This window comes from Anguilla rostrata, chromosome 3 (genome assembly GCF_018555375.3).
Source record: "Anguilla rostrata isolate EN2019 chromosome 3, ASM1855537v3, whole genome shotgun sequence".
NCBI classification, from domain to species: Eukaryota; Metazoa; Chordata; class Actinopteri; order Anguilliformes; family Anguillidae; genus Anguilla; species Anguilla rostrata.
This window is the reverse complement of record NC_057935.1, coordinates 55,606,964-55,627,351: the sequence shown is the minus strand read 5'-3', so window position 1 is coordinate 55,627,351 and position 20,388 is coordinate 55,606,964. Positions and strand designations below refer to the sequence as shown.

General features: G+C 37.9%; 1 protein-coding gene across 13 annotated transcripts in view; it reads left to right on the top strand.

Moving 5' to 3' along the window:
- The window catches only part of LOC135251197 (rho guanine nucleotide exchange factor 9), a 78,720-nt gene extending 60,022 nt beyond the window's left edge, over positions 1-18,698 (top strand). For 6 of the 13 annotated variants that reach the window (XM_064328381.1, XM_064328383.1, XM_064328380.1 and 3 more), the window contains 6 exons: positions 1,866-1,995; positions 6,206-6,337; positions 9,498-9,741; positions 10,152-10,220; positions 11,351-11,401; positions 14,078-18,698. In XM_064328381.1, coding sequence (XP_064184451.1) covers positions 1,866-1,995; positions 6,206-6,337; positions 9,498-9,741; positions 10,152-10,220; positions 11,351-11,401; positions 14,078-14,256 — 805 coding nt within the window. In that variant the 3' untranslated portion in view covers positions 14,257-18,698. Of the gene's footprint in view, positions 1-1,865; positions 1,996-6,205; positions 6,338-9,497; positions 9,742-10,151; positions 10,244-11,350; positions 11,785-14,077 lie in introns of those variants that run through there. The other 7 variants (XM_064328384.1, XM_064328382.1, XR_010329099.1 and 4 more) reach the window with 6 other exon arrangements.
- The last annotated feature ends 1,690 nt before the right edge of the window (positions 18,699-20,388 follow it).

The window sequence follows — 20,388 nt, the reverse complement described above, 5'->3', positions numbered from 1 at the left end:
TCAGTCACCGTGTGTCTTTAACTTCGACTTGCACTTCAAACACATTTTTCATCAAGTAGAGTAGGAGTAGAGTAGAAAAAGAAGACAAAGAAGAAGAAGAAGAAGAAGAAGAAGAAGAAGAAGAAGAAGAAGAAACGTTGCTCCTGTGGCTCTACAGGGTTATTTCGGAACAGCTATGGCTTTGATGACATATGTGGCTTTAGTTGATTATGGGCTCCTGATTTCAATAATGATATGTCAGATATCTTTAGCCTGTTTTCACCAAAGACTATAATTGAAAATAAATAAATTAATAAATAAGTACAAAAAATGAAAGAATTTTTTTTCCAGTCTCCAGTTTGAGCAGCAGAAATAATGCCTCCCAATTAAATCCTATCAGACTCAATTTCCCGTTGTCACATCTAATCATATTTCAATAGCCCTGCGCCTTCTTAAAGCATAAAATTGTGAGCAGCAGCCAGAAACGGTGTGCTATTCACGGAGGTGTTTGTGCTGCGATTTGGCCTCTCTCTGTTGTTGCCATAGACAGTCTCCTTGATATCTTCACCAGATGAACACAGTGGCCTAAAGCGATCATCAAATATCCGGCCCGATATTTCAGGAGCATGTCTTAACAATGCCGCTCGATGAATTTTTTTGTGCCTTCATTTTACCTACCTAATGCGTTTCAGAATAGCCCTCCCTCTGTGGATTTAGCCTCCCCTAGGATTCTCTGCAGGAAGTGATGTGGTAGGTTGCCGTGGTTACCCAGTGAGTAATGCTTAAAAGAGCTGCGCTTTGTCACCCTGTAGGGAATCCTAGGCCTGAATGTAATATTGAATCATCCATCGTCTCTCAGAGGTGGGAGTGAAACCAATCAAACTACGCATCATGGAACCCTAAAATTAACGTTATTCACTGAATATTCAACTTTGTGCTTTTTTACTGTGCTTGTTTTTAAAATAGCCATTTTTACGAAACATCAGCTTATCTCCTTAGCTCATGTCTTAAGTAAAATGTTTTCCTAATGCTTAACCTTGTCTCATCTCTAAATATGCTGCGAAATTTGACTCTCTGTTACCGGGGAAGTCCGGTGTGGGGAATCATTTTGGGGTGGAGAGCACCGGTATGTCAGAAAATCTTTGTTCACCTTGTATGACTTATGCAACACATTGACATTAGATTGCGAAAGGTAATTATTATTTTATTTTATCTTATGCATGATATTGTTCTTGAATGATTGTATTTCAAGCACAACCTCAGTAGAAAATGTCAACACTAATACCTGCTGATGAGGAACAATTTTTCTGTAGTATATACAATGAAAAACCTGCTCCAGTGCTGAGGCATGTGGGGAATGGGTTATCAACTTCCATGGTCCAAGTGCTGCTTTATGAATAACGTGACCTGTACTCTATTGCTGAATTGACATCATACGAGAATCATCAGTTTATGACATGTGCATAGCATATAAATAGAAAGTGAGAATTTGGACCAAATAAGCAAAATAAAATACAGCAAAAAAGGTCCAGATGAGCTGCAGTGGAAGTGCTGAGTTGGATGTACCTAATACACACATTGATGTCTGTGTTCTAAGATTAACAAATCAATAGTCAATTTATGACGCGGTAAGATGGCTGAGTACCACTTTCATGTAAGATGAAGGCCGTTTTTATTGAATCATTGAATCCACGGGCAAGTGAATTTGACTTTAAAGGCAGATTTATGGGACGTCCAACCAAATGCTGTTCCTGTGTTTTACGCACCGTGGTTATTATTTATGCCACAGGGTGTTAAGGAATGGTCAAGGGGGGGGGGGGGGTACGACCAGATGGGATATTGGGAATCCATGGATTGACTCGAGCTGTGTGTCCCCACTTCTCCAGTGACTACCGCTACGTGGCCGCAGCCCTGGCTGTCATGAGGAATGTCACCCAGCAGATCAACGAGAGGAAGAGGAGGCTGGAGAACATCGATAAGATTGCGCAGTGGCAAGCCTCCGTCCTGGACTGGGAGGTAGGGATCTGGGGGTGTCAGCCCGACTCAATTATGGTTCGCTGTGTCTCATTGGGGGCGGCACGGCGGTGCCGTGGGGAGCACTGCCGCCTCACAGCGGCGCTACTCGCCTCGTGGAGTTTGCATATTCTTCCTGTGTCTGCGTGGGTTTCCTCTGAGTACTCCAGTTTCCTCCCACAGTCCAAAGACATGCAGGTAGGCATGGAGGCTCTAAATTGCCCACAGGTATGAGTGTGTGGGTGAAAGGATGGATTGATTGGAATGAATAGATTGGCGACCTGTCCAGGGTGTATTCCTGCCTCTCGCCCAGTGCATGCTGGGATAGGTTCCAGCCCCTATAAGCAGGTATAGATAATGGATGGATAATTGGATGTGATCACTTAACCTATTTATTCCTCCCTATTTATTATGATATGTGCCTGGTAAATTCTTAATTAAAGTTCTCAGAAAATCTAAGAAAACCTTTAATGGGGATGTGCGGCATCATACACAATAGCCAGGCGAACAAATTGATGAAACAGAAGGTATGATGGTCATGATGTTGATAATGATAATTATTACATCATAAGAGTTTGCTTATTTCCATTTTCTGAATAAAATGAAAAACTACAGGCATATAGATATAATTATCTCAGAGGAAAGGTAGCTTGAATAAAGAATCCCATTCCAAACCATCTTTCCATTAAGACAAGTTTTAAAACAACAGAACAAACACAACAACAAACGCAATAGTGGCAAAGTTATTAAGGTGAGGATAGAGAAAACAATGTCGCATTTCATTGCATTCAGAAGCCAGGTGTTGCGGCACCCAGCCCAGCTATGATTTTGTGAAGAACACCAGCTTTCAAAGCACATTTGGTTACATCATAATGGTGTGGAAGCTTTTACCCTAAGGGGTGTTTTAATTGAATCGGCTTGAAAAAGCCAGAGGTTGCAGAATTATTTTATAGGCCAGGAGATACTACCCACGATGCCTTGCATTTCCTAACATTGCTGGGCTGCAAATGCGTCATCAGCATTAAGTAATTTCACATGCCTTCAGGATCACAATGTGCATGTGCATTTAGGCCAGCACTTCTGTTTGGGACGCTGTCACGGCTCTGTGTCTCTCCCCTACGATTGGTTCGCAGAGAGGGTTGTGAAGACAGTACGCCTGAGTGGAGAGTGGTCTCACACACACACACACACACACACACACATGCATGCACACAAACACACACACACACACACACATGCGTGCACGCATGCACTTATTGTTGTGATTATATATGCCACCTGGTGGTTAATGCAAGAAGCACTAAAGATTGTGATGCCATCTGCAGAAAACTTCCCAAGGCAAACTGGGCACATTCTTGTCTCAAATATCGGCATGAAATTCCCACATGGCATGCCTGTGGCATCCCAGGCCAGTAGATACTGCATACACAAACACATCCGCACAAGCTCACACCCAGACACACACGCACGCAGGCGCGCGCGCAAACACACACACACACATGCACACCTCTGCAATCAACCTTATCTGATTATTGTAACAAGCCAACAAGGACTGAAAATACTTTCATTGGAAATATTTATAATATTCCCATTGCCTCCTATTTTGTATCATCATATTATTCCTAATGATGGTTTTATGTTCACAATGTTGTATTTGTCTATGGTTACAGATGTCGTCCCAGTACATAATGAGTTGATGAGATTTATGATTTCTAGTTTGATTATTTTGCAGCCAGCAGGGAATTAGTATAGTTTGTGTATGCGTCTGTGTGTGTGCGTGTGTATGGGATTCACACTCGCTGTAAGCCGAAGCCCTTAGATGTCCTCAGCAATTAAAATAAAAGTTCTGGAAATACAAATGTTATGGTACAAATAAGGAAGACAGGGAATCACATTCACAGTGAGTCACGTCCCTTCAGCTGCACTTCTCTGTGTTTGTTTAAAGTGGCTCCGGAATCTCTGCATGCTGTCTAAAGAACACAGACCTTCTCAGCTTCTTACTGCAGAGTCTATATATGGATATGAAGGACGAAAAAAAAAGTGCCTTTGCTGGAACCCGTGGTAGTCTTAGAATGCACAATGCTCAGTAACTGATTAATTTATGCTAAAACATTTGAAACAGATGCCCTATCTCCCTCTGGCACCAGTGGTGTGTGACTTCAGCCGACATGGGAAAACACGTGAGCCGATTACAAAGCACACACATGCGCGCACACACACACACACACACACACACACACACAGGCACACACACTGCACTCAAACAGAGGTTGAAGGTGACCTTTCCAATGAGTGCCGATCATGAGTCCTGCATTGGAAAGCTGTCCATGGTGGATAACAACATCAATCACTTGCCCTGATCGGGCAGGCAACAGTGGCGTTTATCCCTTAGATAAGCCTCGCGAGGGAATAAAGCCACACTAATTATGGCATTTATTTACATGTACTTACTTGATTATTTGTCTAACTTGTCATATATATTTTTTTTAAGATTGCACATTTTTCTAAATGTTGTGTCAATGTAAAACTGTGCTATTATGCTATTATCAAAACTACTCACGTATCAACACCCTGTAATCAGTGCAAAATGAATACCTGTGAGTCAACTGTAAAATGCAGCATGCAAAAGAAATTCATAGCATCACAACATCAACATCATTTTCCTATTCATTGAAGCAAAATAATATAAATTATTCTCTAATAAATAATGTCATAGAACATTAAATTTTGTGCTCAGAGGGTGGGGCGTAATTATTAAGAAGATTAAGTAAATGAATGTGTCTTGAAATATTTATGATAGTCTAATTTGACCACTGTTTCTCATTGCAAGACAGCTGACAATGATAGTCAGTCAGTCCATGCTGAAAGGTGATGGTCATCTACTTTGTCCAACTGGGTGCTGGCCAGGTGGGATGGTGTTTGAAGATCATAAATTTTTATAGTTGGTGTTGAAGATTCACAGTGGCTGTGAGTTATAGCAAGGTCATGTAACTGGTTTTAAACTGGGTAAATTTTAGCTTATAGTAGTTCTATGCATCTTTTAGCCCTGGTTATAAAGACGTGTCATGAAGCCAAAAGTGGATAAATTGAATTTTTAATGAAATTTGTGTTTTTCTTAGTGTGGCAGCAGATGCCTGTGTTTGCTGGAGGAAGTGAAACCCTCGCATTATCAGTTCTGTTTGATCAAAGTGGAAGCTTGCGGCTGCCTCCCAGCATACCTCACTTCCCGAACCCTCCGCAGAAAGGGAGCTGCCTCCCCCCGAATCAAACAGTTCTTCTCAGCGCTAATTACCCTTTCTGTTTTTTTTATATTTCTTTAAAATAGTATACCAAACACACAGGGAAGGATGGCCCTAGCTTAAGGCTTGAATAAAAAAGTTCTGGCTTGCCTTTTGATCTCTGAATCAGATCAGCCAAAAGTTTTTGTTTTTCATGTGCGGTGTGTGTAGGAAAATACACCTACGTGGTTTTGTCATCGAAATGCCGAAAATAGTGAATTAATTTAGTAATGCTTTAGAGTTCAGTTATGGAAAGAAAGTCTTTCTGCATATTCTACATGCCTGCAGCAGGCCCATTGCAATTTACACAAAAAGTGTGTAAAAATGCCTTTAAATAAAATCTGAGAATGAGTACTGACGCAAATTAAGAAAAAATATGTCTTTGTCCCAAATGTTATGGAGCTCACTGTAAGTGAATGCACATTACAGCGTGATTGGATAAGAGAATTTACAGTACATGCTGTGCATGGTGTTCAGTGTGTTATGTTTTGGCAGCATACAATTGGTTTTATTTTGGGTTATTCACATTTTGTAAGTGTCCTTATTAAGCCTGACTTACAGAATATGTTGTAGCTTGAGCGTCATTCACCATCATGCAGTCCATTACATAATGAAATCGCTGAATACACTGAGCTTAAATCATAAAGGAGGACGCCCAGAGCACCCACTCAGCCAGGAAACTGCTTTGTGTTGCTCTTTTGCCACTTACAAATTGCATAACTTGAATCACAGTTTTTAAAAGGCATGTATTTTGAAGAGGTATGAAGCAATGGCATACATAATTTCTTAATTTAAGAAAATGGATTATTATAGATTAGAATAGAAATTCGATTTTTAAAATCTTGCTTAGCTGACTCAGCTGTAAAGGGCTTTATTGTCTGTTTTACCTTAATGAATTAATGAATTAATGAATTAATTATTTTTAACCTGTGTAGGGGGACGACATTTTGGACAGGAGCTCAGAGCTGATTTACACTGGTGAGATGTCATGGATTTACCAACCATATGGGAGGAGTCAACAAAGAGTCTTCTTCCTGTTTGACCACCAAATGGTCCTGTGTAAAAAGGTTAGCTTCACTTTACACCTTCTTCTTTTTTCACAGGAATGTACAGGGAAAATATATCCTGGCCCTAGAGAACAGGATATATGTATTTATATATAAAGAGACTGTTCACTCTGGACCCAGGAGTCTGGAGAGTTAAGATATCATGCCTTCGTACTGGATGACATAAATGCGTTTTGTATTCGCATTGGGATGACAGAGATCAGCATGCCCGTCAAGAGCAAAAATAAGGATCACCATATGTGTGCTGCCTGCTGGAGTTATGCATATGAATAGCATGCTCTATAATATGAAAATGTCTCTCAAAGGTTGCGTAACTGGGAAATTCAGAAGAATTAAAAGACCCCATCTAGCTACAATTCTTTTTAAAATGATGGAGTATTTTTGATTGCAACTGCTTGACTCTTAACTCTCCAGTTCACTGCCTGAACTAGAGAGTTAAGAGGTGCTAATGGAATAGCCCTGCCAGACATCATGTTATCATTATGCTTAAAGATGCAAGGGTGTTCTGCAAACATTGCCAAATTGCCCAAACTGGATGAATAGCAATCCAGTGGTGTTATTTGGAAGGGATACCTCCAAGTGGAAGTGGTATTTTGTAGGTAAGTACTGTATTCCCTCTGTACACATATCGCTTCTGCACAACTCATGCACTAATGCAATGACATCCTGTACAATGTTACAGATGAAACTATGGTCCTGGCTCATTGTGGTCATTACACACCATGTGGCACTTATCACAAACAGTGGGAGCTTTCTGGCTCCCTGTCAGGCTCTGGCTACCCCACACCAATTGGCTAAATAATTAATTCTCTGTTGATGATGCTAGAGGTCTTTCCCAGATCATATTTTTTGTGATGACTTAATAGTACTTATTCATCATGGAGACAGAAAGCCTTTTGGGGAAATTATTACTGACTGTGATTGGTTCACATGAATTTATTGGGTGTGCTGCGTGGCATAGTGGTGAGGTAACTGGAGGTGTCAAATATAATATTTATCTCTCAGTTGCAGAGGGGTACTGTAATTGTATCATTGACCAAGACATTATACTTCATCAGAATTCCCTCGATAAAGATAATGAGTAAATGCTGTGTGAATGCAATCTGCAAAAATGTAAATAGCTCTGGACAAAGGCATGTGCTAAAGAACAGACAAAAAATGTTTTAGACTATGTTAAACACACACCATGAAAAATCCAGGGCAGAACTAAAGAGTGTATGACAGATAACATAATAATAATAATAATAATAATAATAATAATAATAATAATTCTTATTATTATAAAACTTGGCATGTCTTAATCAGGTCATTGCATTGGGCAATTTTTTGCCAGTTAATGTCTGTTGGACATCCTTAATTATTTACCGCACAAGTCTTTGTTCTTCAGTTTGTTTCTGACTTAGCAGCGGAAGTGGTATAATGAGCACCCCGCAGTCTTTTAAACAAGGCTGTTTGTTCCTCTCTTTCCTCTTCCTCTTACTCCTATTGCTGCGTGATCAGCAAGGAGAGATGCCGGGTCTCCTGTGCACTTTTTAGAAACAGCTGCTCCATTGCATTGACTGGAGGAGTGTGCTCATGTAAATAACATTATATAAGCTTGCCTGGCTGCCTAGGTGCTGTTAATGGGGAAACACGGAGTCTCTCTACGCGCGTGATGGTTATGGAAATGAAAACTGCTCATATGGTCCTTCTGAAACTGAGAGCTCTTACCATTACATAACATTTCTTGGAATGGTAATCTTTTGACCAATTAATTTTTAATGTGTTTGTGTAATTCACTGTATTAAATGGTTACCTACAGTATAGTACATTATCCAACAAAATATAATAATGATATTTCTGTTTTATAGTAATAATTATGAATTAGATAAATAAAGATTTTATTTGTTTTTGTTTTTGCATTCATATTGGTTTATTCTTTTGCAGCCAAAATGCACTGACCAAAAAAAAAAAAAAAACATACCAAGTGTGTGGACAAAGTTTGACAAGAAATTTTGATGGGCTCTTTATTTTTGTCACGGTGCATCATGATTGGTTTAATTACTCTACAAGCACATCTGTTTGAAGCTCCTCATTTTCTCATGCATAAATTTAAGATATCTGAACAGTTTTCCCATAAGCATCCAGTGCCATGCAACAATGTGCCTGATTAAAAAAAAATTAATTAAGGAGATGACTACTGCAGTCTTGTCAGTAGACTTCAGTTTGATAATTGGCCTAAACTAATATTCTGTCTTTTGCATTTTAATCTCATGCAATGAACAAGTTTGGGACTTTTAATATAGATTATGGCAGGCATTCCTGTCTCTGATAATTCTAGTAAGTATCTGAGTGGAAGTGAGGTGATTATGTGATTATGACTGAGGGTTGAATTTAATCTGAATGATAATATAATTGCCGCCAATCATTGGCTTTGAATGCTCTATTTCTTTTCTCCATTACTTGTTTTTTAAAAGCCGTAGCATAGGCTGCTGGGTGGCTCATCACTTTAAAACACTGTTCTAGTGCATGGTGTCAAATCCAGACCATGCCAGTGCCTATTGTAGCCAGTGACCCTGCAGGGGACTCATGCCTGTGTGGTAAGAGGCTGACCCCATGCGCTTCAGAGGAGAGACCATTTTATATTAATCTGTGCTGCCCCAAAGTGATAATGCAGGCTACTGGAATGAGTGCTGATATACTGTATAAGATTGGACATTCTAAATGGGGGGAGAAAAAGGCCAAAGAGCATTAAAAAGCTTTAGGACATTTTGGGACTGGACTTTTTTTTTTTAAAGGTAACTGAAATTAATCACAAATCATTAAAAAATATTTTCATTAATGAAGTGGACAAAAAATATTTGGAAGAAATGTAGTTGTAAAGTAGAATGGGAAAGAGAATCTGTTGCAATATCATTTACTGTATTCTTAAGAATGGTGATTTTTGATGTCTCTAGAATGGTTTATTTTGAGTATTGTGTGAGATATGATTAATTGGGTAGGACAGTATGAGGTAAATGCCATCTATCTGTTCAGAACCCAAGAGCACAATAGACCATTTGAACACAAAACAGCACATTTAAAGAGAAGGAGAAGTACAGGCTCAGGTGATAGCTTTGCAGTCTCGCTTAGTTTAACATGTTGGTGTTGACATTAACATGGTTGGTGTTTCCACCCGCAGGACTTGATACGCAGAGACATCCTGTACTACAAGGGCCGCATCGACATGGACCGGTACGAGGTGGCCGATGCAGACGAGGGCCGGGACGAGGACTTCAACGTCAGCGTGAAAAATGCATTCAAGCTGCAAAACAAGGACACGGAGGAGGTGCACCTCTTCCTCGCCAAGAAGCTTGAGGAAAAGATTCGGTGGCTCAGAGCTTTTCATGAAGAGCGCAAGATGGTGCAAGAAGATGAAAAAATAGGTAAGCGAGCCATGGCCTGCTTTCCTTCACACACACTACATCCATGTAGTTGCACTGAACGTAGTATCACGAACCAAAACCTGAACCAATTTTGAACCAAACATTGCATTTTGCTGTTGAGTGCTAAAACCTTTCATTTTAGCTTTACCTATTGTCGAGTTTGTGAAACTTCTCTCAATATTACGGTAACTAACAGATAGTGTGTGAAAGATAATTTGGGAAAGACAAGCATTTTTATTTTCCAAATTGTCTTGAAAGTATACATACAGTGAAATAATAGCATTTTTAATGTAGCTACCTAGAATAACACTTTCTTTGTTTTGAATACAGTAGGACATGTTTTGCTTTATCAATATGGAGGTGCAGGTATGCCTTTCGATGTTTTTCACCAGACATTATTTTCTTTTCAGGCTTTGAAATATCTGAGTACCAGAAGCGGCAGGCTGCCATGACTGTACGGAAAGTGACCAAACAGAAAGGTGAGGCAACAAAGAGACACCAGGTGATCCCCAAAAACTTTCTCTGATCTCACTCAAATTATCGTCTTCAAGTCTCATCACTGCTGTTTCTGTGACAGGGAAAAGGGAGATAGCTCATTTTTTTCTGCCATCTATTCAGGAGTACAAGTGACTTTAGAGGCATCCAATGTGTCTTTTGAATCACAAATTCCTTTTTGGTGTTTTTGGTGATAACCTTTATTTAAAAAGCATCCAGGGAGCAAATCCACCAGGGTTGTGCTACTTAGAAGACTGTCCCAAAGCTTCTCTTACAACAGTCATGTATGAAGGTAGCTCTTATTTTTGTTTTCTGAAAGAAGCGAACTGTGTGAATCTGTGAGCTTGGAAATGCTGTGACAACCTCTTTTAAAGCTGTGTGCTGAAGATGGTTTACTGCACTGTACATGCTTGCCGTGTACGACCAAACACACTCCCCAGATTACTGTATATGAGCTTATATTATTTTTTGTTTTAAAACGAGTATAAGCTTACAGTATATACAGTAACCCAGACATGTTAGACATGTTATATTACAATGCAAACTTACTTCAATTTAACATTTTATTATTATTTCATTTTAGAGAATTACTGAAGATTATGAGAATTTTAAAAAGGCCCAGGGTGCCATTCTCCTCTTCATACAGTTGAGCACTCGGGTGACATTCCAGCCCATTAACAGTATGCTTTTCATCTTAACATTTAAATCAATGAAACAGCAATGAAAAGACTGAAGGACCTCACGGACCTGTTTATTCGTAAAGAATGCAATGTTGGCCTGCAGCATGTTCTGTTTCAATGATGTTTAAAAAGACTTGTAAAGTGGGGAAAAGGGCCTTGCTCCCATCTGTGGTATTTCCTTGTGTTTTCCATTTTCTTTCATCTTATATTGTTAATGGAAAGCAAGGTGTAATAATAGAAATTGTAATAGTAATAGCAATGCTTATACAATGAATCTCTAACACTGTTGTGTTGTTTGTTTCATGACTGCTGATGTGGTGTCTGATTCCACTCTGCTGGAATGTCTGTTAGGGCAGTTTGTTATTATTATGAAATATGTGTTTAATTATTTATATATGGGCAACACAAGGTGAAGTATTCTTTTAAATTTTCAGATTCGTTTGTAGATATCATCTTGAGAAAGATGGACAATTTATATGGACATGGTATGAAAATTATAAAGGTATATTTTTTAGAGCATTAAGTAGAGTATAAATTACTCTATAAGATGCCATGGCAGCTGTTGACAGGGCAATTTTCATTGCCAGAGTAGAGCCTGCTCTTAATCAGTGATTTCTGTCTGAAAGAAGTATAAACCCATGGATACTGTTTAGCTCAGAGAAAAAAAAGCCAAAACATCACTGTAATGTTGTTGGTTCAATCATTATAACATTTGAGTTAATGTACTTTGATATGACTTATGCACATGTGTAATATAAAATCTAAATGGAAAATGTAAATGGAGGAATTGTGGAAACAATCAATGTGGAAATAATATGATCAAGAAATGTAATAAAATCTAAAATCAAAGGAATGCTGTATTTACCAAGATGCCATGGCAACTTTTGTCATATATTTTTTTATTCCAGCTTTTTAATTATCAAAATTTCTGTTCTTCTGAACTGTTATTGGCTTTAGTGCAGTGTTGATTTCCAAACAATCTAGGAATACAGTAATTTACCACAAAAAATCTGGAGTCTTAAAATCTGCCCTCTTGTGCCATTACTGTATCTAAGGGGGTGATTCAATCCAGCCGCAAAGCATTTGGTCATATTTGTATGACTCGATGCAATTTGCCGGGACCTCGTTGTGCTTTGCATGTGTCAGTGCAATTCAGTCTTAAGGTTTTGAAGCCTTCTTACCGCAGCCATGCGCAGATATCTCACCATGCATGTGTCCAAATACAGGTAGGCTGCACCCCTACTTAACTAATGACGTGGAAAATCCTAACCCCCGGTCATCATCCTAAAACCCAACCTTTGTATTACTTTTAAAATGCTCATCTTTCAATGGCTCCATCAAGATTAAGACTCTGTTCTTGTTTCAAGAAAATAAATAAATATTTTAATTGTGTGTAGTAGTATTTTACACATACAATTTTTTTCAGTTGGCCACATGTTAATGTAAAACAACAAAATCATCAAATTGAGGTTTCCTTGAGATATAGTTTGGTTCAGTTATAGAATTATATTGATCCCATTTTCATTGGGAACGATACCTGCAAAATGTACTATATAACTTATCCAGTTCAGATGAATGAAAGTTTCCACAGTACAATTATTATTGTAAAAATAAATGTGAACAATAACAGTAGACACTGTTCGGATCACTCTCAGAATGATCTTTAGACCACATCTTCATTGATAAAACATTTCCTGCAGATTACTCCTCCTTCTTATTCTTAGCTAGGAAATAAAATTGTATTATTTATAAAGTCCAAAGATTATGTGAAAAACTGAAAGATAAAATTGTCATGGGACACAAAAGGAATGGTTGTGTGATGGAAAAACCTATCCATTGTACTGTACAAAGTTTCCAATGAAGGACATGTTCGTAGAAATGCGTAACTAGAGGCGGTGTCCAGCTAAGTAAAGCAGCAGATAACTAGAAAGCTTGCTATCATTCCTGTTGTTTTATTTTTTCAAACAGTACTTATTCAACTTTATAACTAAGCTGTGAGGTAAGTTATGCACATGTATATTGCTCTCATTTAGTTTATAACATCCCTTTTGCTTGTAGCATATTACTTATTGATTCAACTCCACTCTCTTGCTTACCACCACAAGAAGATAAGATATATCTGAAGTGATGAAAGAAAGAAAGTCTTTTGGTGATGCAATGTCAGTGAAAGTTTTTGACAAGTTTACGGTCTGCAGTATTGGTAGTGCAATTAATTGGTTCATGTTAGGTAGTAGTACCTGTAGGGTAGTACCTATCAAGGAGCCTAAATTTAGATCCTTGAGCTGGGTACAGCATGATTTTGGCAATAGAATTTTTTAAAAGAGCCTGCAATCTTTGTTTTGGGGTATGGTGTGGTACGGTGCACTAATAGAAAGTGCTATTTCTGTTTGAGCTCAGCAGTGCAGACTGGTTAGCAAAGTCTGTACTACAGCAAGCTACAGAGGGTCATACATGAATCTTTTTCTGCTGGGTCAATTCCCTTGCTTGTAGCTTGAGTGGTGTGTACAATAATTATATGTTCTCCAGGACAGGGCTTTAGCAAAACATTAATTGTAAAAAGTGTCATTATCTTGCTAGGTTATGACCATTAATGCAGTTGTCAGTAAGCTCATATACATTTACCTTTGCTGTCAGATGAATGCCCCATGTAGTAATTGTAAATCTACACAAATCTGAGATTCAAATAGACAACTGTTCCTAACTAATTTCCCCAAATTTTTCACTGCGTCTGCAGTTCTTGATTGACTTAAGAGCTTGGGTTTTTGCAAGCTCACATGACTGGATTGCATTGCGACCTTCATTTTAGCATTGTTGATGTCCTAACTTGTGCACTGAGGGAGGATAAAATCACCCCTTGAGAAGACCTTTTTTTTCTCTATGGTTTAAAAAAACTGTTGACATTTAAATGTAGCGATGTGTGCATCGTACCTCCGGTGTCCAATGAAAGCTATGGCGTGTGGTCCCGGTGGATACGATGACGATGTGTGTCGTATCAGTTTTCATGTTTGTCCATTTGTTGTGGCATGGGTGGTTTCGTTTTTCTCATTTTGCCCTGAACTAACGGCAGCATTCATTTGGTCTATCCGCCTCCCCCCCCCCCCCTCCCCCCCTCTTCCCCTGGCTCTTGCTGGTTTCTGTGTGCTTACATCTCTTCTGCCCAGGTGTAGGCCAAAGCAGATCCATGCCCCCTTCATATCCACCTCCCCAGGACCCCATGAACCCAGGACAGTACATGGTACCGGATGGCTCACAATCCCAGGTCTTTGAATTTCATGAGCCCAGGAGGAGCCAGTCTCCTTTCTGGCAGAACTTCAGCAGGTTAACGCCTTTTAAAAAATAGAGGAACTCTAGAGGACATTTTTAGAAAGACCACCTTATTTTTTGAGAAGCACTATATGACAAATGATCTATTAAGACACAAAGAAAAAAAAAACAAAGAGGAAAAAAGGACCAATGACATTTGGAATGCTGTCAATTTGCAAAATTCCATCTTGCCTGACGGCCAACAATTACTACCACTGTTACTTGTACTACTGCTTCTACAGCAACTACTACTGTATTACTTCTAGTACTACTATTACTACTACTACTACTCCTGCTACTTCTACTACTACAGCTACAGCACCTGATCATTTGATCCTGTACAAAAAGAGAAAGAATTTACATATTTGACCAAATCACCTGCAAATCTCCTGCTTTGTAAAGATTGTGTTATTTTATTGTTTTGGCTTTACCCTCAAACTGGAATTTAACAGTGAGTACCATATTCTTGAGCACAAACTGAGTAAACAAATGCTCTTCAGTGGAAGAAGAAAAAAAACTATAAGTAACTACCATTCACTGGTTGTGCCATAACAGGATCCACCCTGTTTGTTCACTGTGATGTCAGTGGACATGTCAGGTGGTCTCTCTTATCATTGTTCCTGTGCTTTGCACTGTCTGCCAGTGTTACCCTCTGTCAACGAAAGCTGGTTTATCCGGCCAATCATTCAGCAGGGTTTCGACTGGCAAAATTTATATTCCTGTGTTCTCCTGATTGCTGCATGTTTAAGTCTGTTCACCTGCAGTTACATAACATGCCAAGGTATTTTTGTTGGTTGACGGAAGAAATCAGAATCGGTAACTCCAGTTTAATGCTGTTGACAGGGTATTTATTTCTTGTGGACCAGAGTAACTTTTTTGTTGCATGTGTTAAAGTACTTTCAGTTTGAGCAACAATTTTAACTTTTCAGAATATTATTTGTAATCGTTTTCAAATCATATAGCCCAGAAGGGCCCTAAGTGACAGGGTTTATAACCATATTAATTTCAAAATCAGTTGTTAAATCATTTTAGTTATTTTATGGACGTTTGTGTCATAAAACAATCATTGCTATGAAAAGGCAGTTACATTAATGGTGCTCACCAAGTGTCATCATTTTATCAACATTTTATCAACATTTTATCAACAATATCATATTTCTAAACAAGTACACTGTAATACAGTAAATCCAGAATAACATAACTGATAAATGCACAGGTATCCAAATGAAAGTTCTAGAGCAAAATGTGACGAGAGAAGACCACTGTGTTGTTGGTTCATTGGCTAATAGGGACTTGACCTTGAACTGAATTGAAATGCTGAATTTGTTCTGTGCTTTTGGTGCACAAAAGCCAGCATGCCCTTTGGGGGCAGTTGTCTCTTCTTCCTTAAAGCTCAGCAGTTTGCTTCATTGGCATTTCTACCCCGTGTCCACACCCCATACTCCATAAACAACACCCCATGAAAAATGGCAAGAAGAAATCTGTCAATAGATCTTTTATCTCAATACAGTGCAGATTATCATGTACTTGACCTGCCAAAACTGCAGACAAAGATCATAAAACATGATACTGACTTATTTTCATTAACATGTAACATACTGCAGCATGCACAACCGGTACATAAATTATAACGTAACAATCTCATAAATGAATGTGGACAATTAAAAATATTTTCAGTTTTTACAGGGTCACCGGTATAGAATTACAACTGATATTAAGTCATGTCCCTGCAGAAGTTAGTGTGATAACTTACAGCGCTAATTCATAAGTATAGCATCCTTAGAGGTTGGTTGAAATTCATCATTTCAAATCATTTCAAAAAGGTAGAAAGCATATGGAAACATACTAAGTTTCTAGGTTTGTGAGTGTGTATCATGACTCCCTCCATATCCCATGAGAAGTTTTTTCAATCCTGATGCTCTTGAAAGCATTCTCAAAGCAGGGTGTGTCTGATGTGATTGCACTGGGTTTTGCTCATAGCGAATGGAAACCTCAGGTTTAGATTTGAACATTGCTGCATGCTATCAGATTCCAGATTTAAAGACATACATGCCATCTAACAGTGCCTTCTAGCATTTTACTAGTGATGTTTAATTGAATTATCGAGACAGTAATAAACACGTTTCACATTTGCTCTCTGCACATTGACTCTGTCTACACAGTTGAATGCCCAGTGTTAGTTCAACTCTTACAGAGAACATGTGAGTCCAGTTGGGACCATATGCACTCTGTAAGAGTTGATTTAATGCCGAGCATTTACAGTGTACATACATCTTCCTTTGTCACAATCATAATTTATAATTATTCATATTTCAAGACAAATGTGAAATCAGATGTGGAGCATTGTGTTTGGGCGATATCACTTTGACAAATACTTGGATAAATTTCTGGCCATCAAAATTCTGGCCATCAATTGTTTAAATAACGCCGCTACACTGCCGTCAAGGATAAATGGGTGACCATTGTGAGACCTGTGTAGTGGGCTTTGTCATTAACTTTGTGCTACGAATTTCCTAAATTATGGGTATTTTCTTCTAAATTAATATTTTGGTTCTTGTGAGCAACTGGCAAACTTATGCTGCTGTTTAAGGAAGGAAAGAAAAGTAACTTGTACTAATTATTTTTTTTCTCACTATCAAGGAATGATTTAGGTTTTGACTGGTAAGTTTCTGAAATGTATTTATTTATCTAAAATGTTTGTTTCTGAGAAACTTGCAGAACCCAACACAATGGAATTTTGTGAAAGTTGCCATGACAGTACTGTTTGAAAGATCCTACACAGAATCCATTTGAGTTTATGTCCAGCAGAAAGACCAGTACACTACAGACTCCTGCCAGAAAATGGGACAGTGGGAAAACTGTATTGACAACCATTATCTTAAACTAGCAGCTACACCATGTACATATTGTAAATATGACAGATCATATATTTAAATATTGGTATTTTAAGTATGAGACAGATATTATTTAAGTTATATGCTAGGTTTTGTTTTCAAGTGGACGCATGTTAATGGCATCAAAGGTTCTGCATGACACAAGAAACTATCAGATTTTATGTTTTCTTAGGTTTTTCAGGAGGGGGATTTCACTTACGTGTTTTCTGTTTATGATTTGAGAAAAAAAAACATGCTCCTGCAAAATGGGTTTCTCAGCTGTTTCCACGAGACTTATAAAAGGGCATGTTGCTTGTTGCTTTGCACACAGTGCACATCGCTGTCTTTTGATTAGTCTGATGGCCTCTTGTCGTGACCAATCAGAGATAAGTGCTTGTCACATGCAGAGCAAAACAACACACCCCTTTCAATAGCTATGGTTCCACCAGCATGAATTTATGTAACTTTTGAATGTGGCTGTCAACTTCATGAAAACAATCAACCTTAGCCTTTTCACTAAGTTGACAGTTTGGGAAAATAGAAAATTACTGGCTTTTATTACACACTGAAGCAAATGGAAACAGTTGAAATTTGCACAAAACCCACACTGCATCAAGCAGTCAGTCATTTGGAAACACCTTTTTTTTTTGCTCTCCAAAGAAAATTAGTTAATGTTCAAATGTATCTTTTAAACTTACACAGCTCATGTTGCGGTTGTATTACAGTAGTCACGCCCTTCAGATTGATGGCTCCACCCTAAATAAAAAAATACAATACTTTTTTCTCAAATCAAAATACAGCCTAAAAAGAAAAATTATATCCCAGATTGTCCTTTTCTTAACACTAAACCCCTCCCTCCAAATAGACACAACATACCCTACCACATGTCAGTCACAGGTAGTTACTAGTGTGTGACAGCTACAATTAATGTTTTCCTTTACAAATGGGGAGGCAACCAGTCTATGTAAATGTGTTGGTGTATTCAGAAGCACTGGGAATATGTTCTGTATTGATGTAAAAAGTGCATTTTATTTGATGAACATCAATTGTAATTAATTGTAATTATCATTGTAATTAAGAGCACTGTATTCTGAATTGTGGTGTCAGTTGGGACATTATAACACAGTCTTCTGTAACACGTACTTATACTTTATACTTAAACTGTGCCACCTACCAGCTGCATAGCTGCTTTTGCACTGTAACAATTCATGGCAGAAGTACAAACAAATAAATGAAAGAGTAGGTTTTACTGGGAAGCAAACACATTTAGTAAGAAGTCATTTCATTTTTGTGTAATACTGTTCCTTTCTTTAATATACAGAATATGTCTTCTGAGTTGTTTGGTTTCTCTTCAGACCTCAGGAGAGCTGAGAGTTCATTCTATGTTTGAAGTCCCTCCCCCTGTCTCTTTCTCCGTTGAGACCCTATTAAATGCACTTTGAATCCGGTGAATGAAATGTGTATTTCTGTTGAAATGTAAACTGGGTTGTTTGACCACCTTGGGGTTTAATGTTCATGTCCATCTTTGTAATTTTCCACTTGACGCTTTATCCCACCACTGTTTCTGAAGAGGGAAAGTCCAATTAAAATGTTTATCTTAATGCAACTTTTATCAGTAGTTTTAATGTGATTGTATAGCCTGGCTGCATTGCCATTCTCGCATCCTTACAATTTTCTCCTAATTATAGTCACACAACAAAATAATAATACTCCAAAATGCCCAGAAGTTGAAACACATGTCCCTTTGGTCTAATTAGAAAAAGCAAGATTCATTCCATTCCAGTTTGCACACACACACACACACGCAGTCATGCAACAGTATGTTGACCACCTATACTGGTCAAGGTATATCTGACTTAGTTTCTGGAAAAATAAAAAATACCTTTAAATGAACAAAGGTGATGTGATAAGAACATAATTATATTGTGAAATTGAAAGAAAATGCTACTCTAACATGGCCCTGGTGTTTACCTATAAATTTGTTCAATGTAATACAAAAGCCATATACCGAATATGGAGAGACATTTTTAGATACAATTTACAGCTGTTAAAAACATATTTCCACTCCTTCCTTGCAAGTCACATGGTCCTTTTTTTGTAGCATTGTACATTCAATTGTTTTCTCCAGAAAACCTAGAAAATATATATGTGAATAAATAGATTATTAGCTAGTTTATTTATAATTATCAAAGAATAGCTAATGTCATCTTTAAATCATTAATTTGTCTACTGGAAAATGAAAAATAAATGTGAGCAATTTGTACACAATACACAGTAGCCTTGAAAACAAATTATTAATAATATAGCGAGCTATATTATCGTGCTTGTAATTTCATGTCATTTATTATAAAGTATTTGTTGTTAATGGTATATAATTTCATAACAGTTCACACATTGCACATGATCATTTTTGAAAGCACCCCTCTAAATGACCCTGTACGGTCATAAAGTCAATTTCCGCAATTTCAAGAGCCATTTGTAAGCTTTGGTACTTGGTACGTAACTGCCCCATTAAAACCTGCTGTCTGCTTGGTGCTGTAATGTTACAGGAAAAAATGTTCTCTATTTTTTGTTTTTTAATTTTAGATATAGAGATTTTGTTACTTGGTGACCTGTTATCAGTGTTGTATACATAAAATCCCCTATATCAAAGGCAATCACCAAGCTAACTGAATAAATTCTACATAATCAAATTGGCTATTTTTCTTTTTCTTGTTTCATGATCATTGGGCAGCTTCACACAAGACAAAATTTTGCAATTAAAGCGACGCAAATAATCTTGGAATGAATAAGGAATAAAATAATTTATCTGCACCACTGTAGATGTAACTGTAGAATAATTCCTTCATTAAACATACCCTAGTATGCATGTTAACACTAAGCAGCAACCGCAGTTTTACTAAAACACAGTTACATCAGTACCACATTACATGCTAATTTTAATCCCTTAATTGTAATAGGATACAATGAACAAAATCATGGGAATTTTCAGTTATTGTGTGTAACATTGACTGTGATGACAAACACATCACCACTCCTTTCTTGCCAATCGCACAATCCTTTCTTTTTCTTAGTACTGTGCATTCAAATTGTTTCTCCACAAAACCAAAGCCCTAGTAAGCATTTAATATGCTGTATAAATGTTTATTTCTCTTGCTCCCTACATCATATTTTAACCAATAATTGCCATATTTGTAACTCTGGAACTCTGATTGTATATTGGAGACATATTCTTCCTGCACATGTGCCACACTGAATTTTAATAATGTTTCCCAGTTCATGAACTGTACACTAAG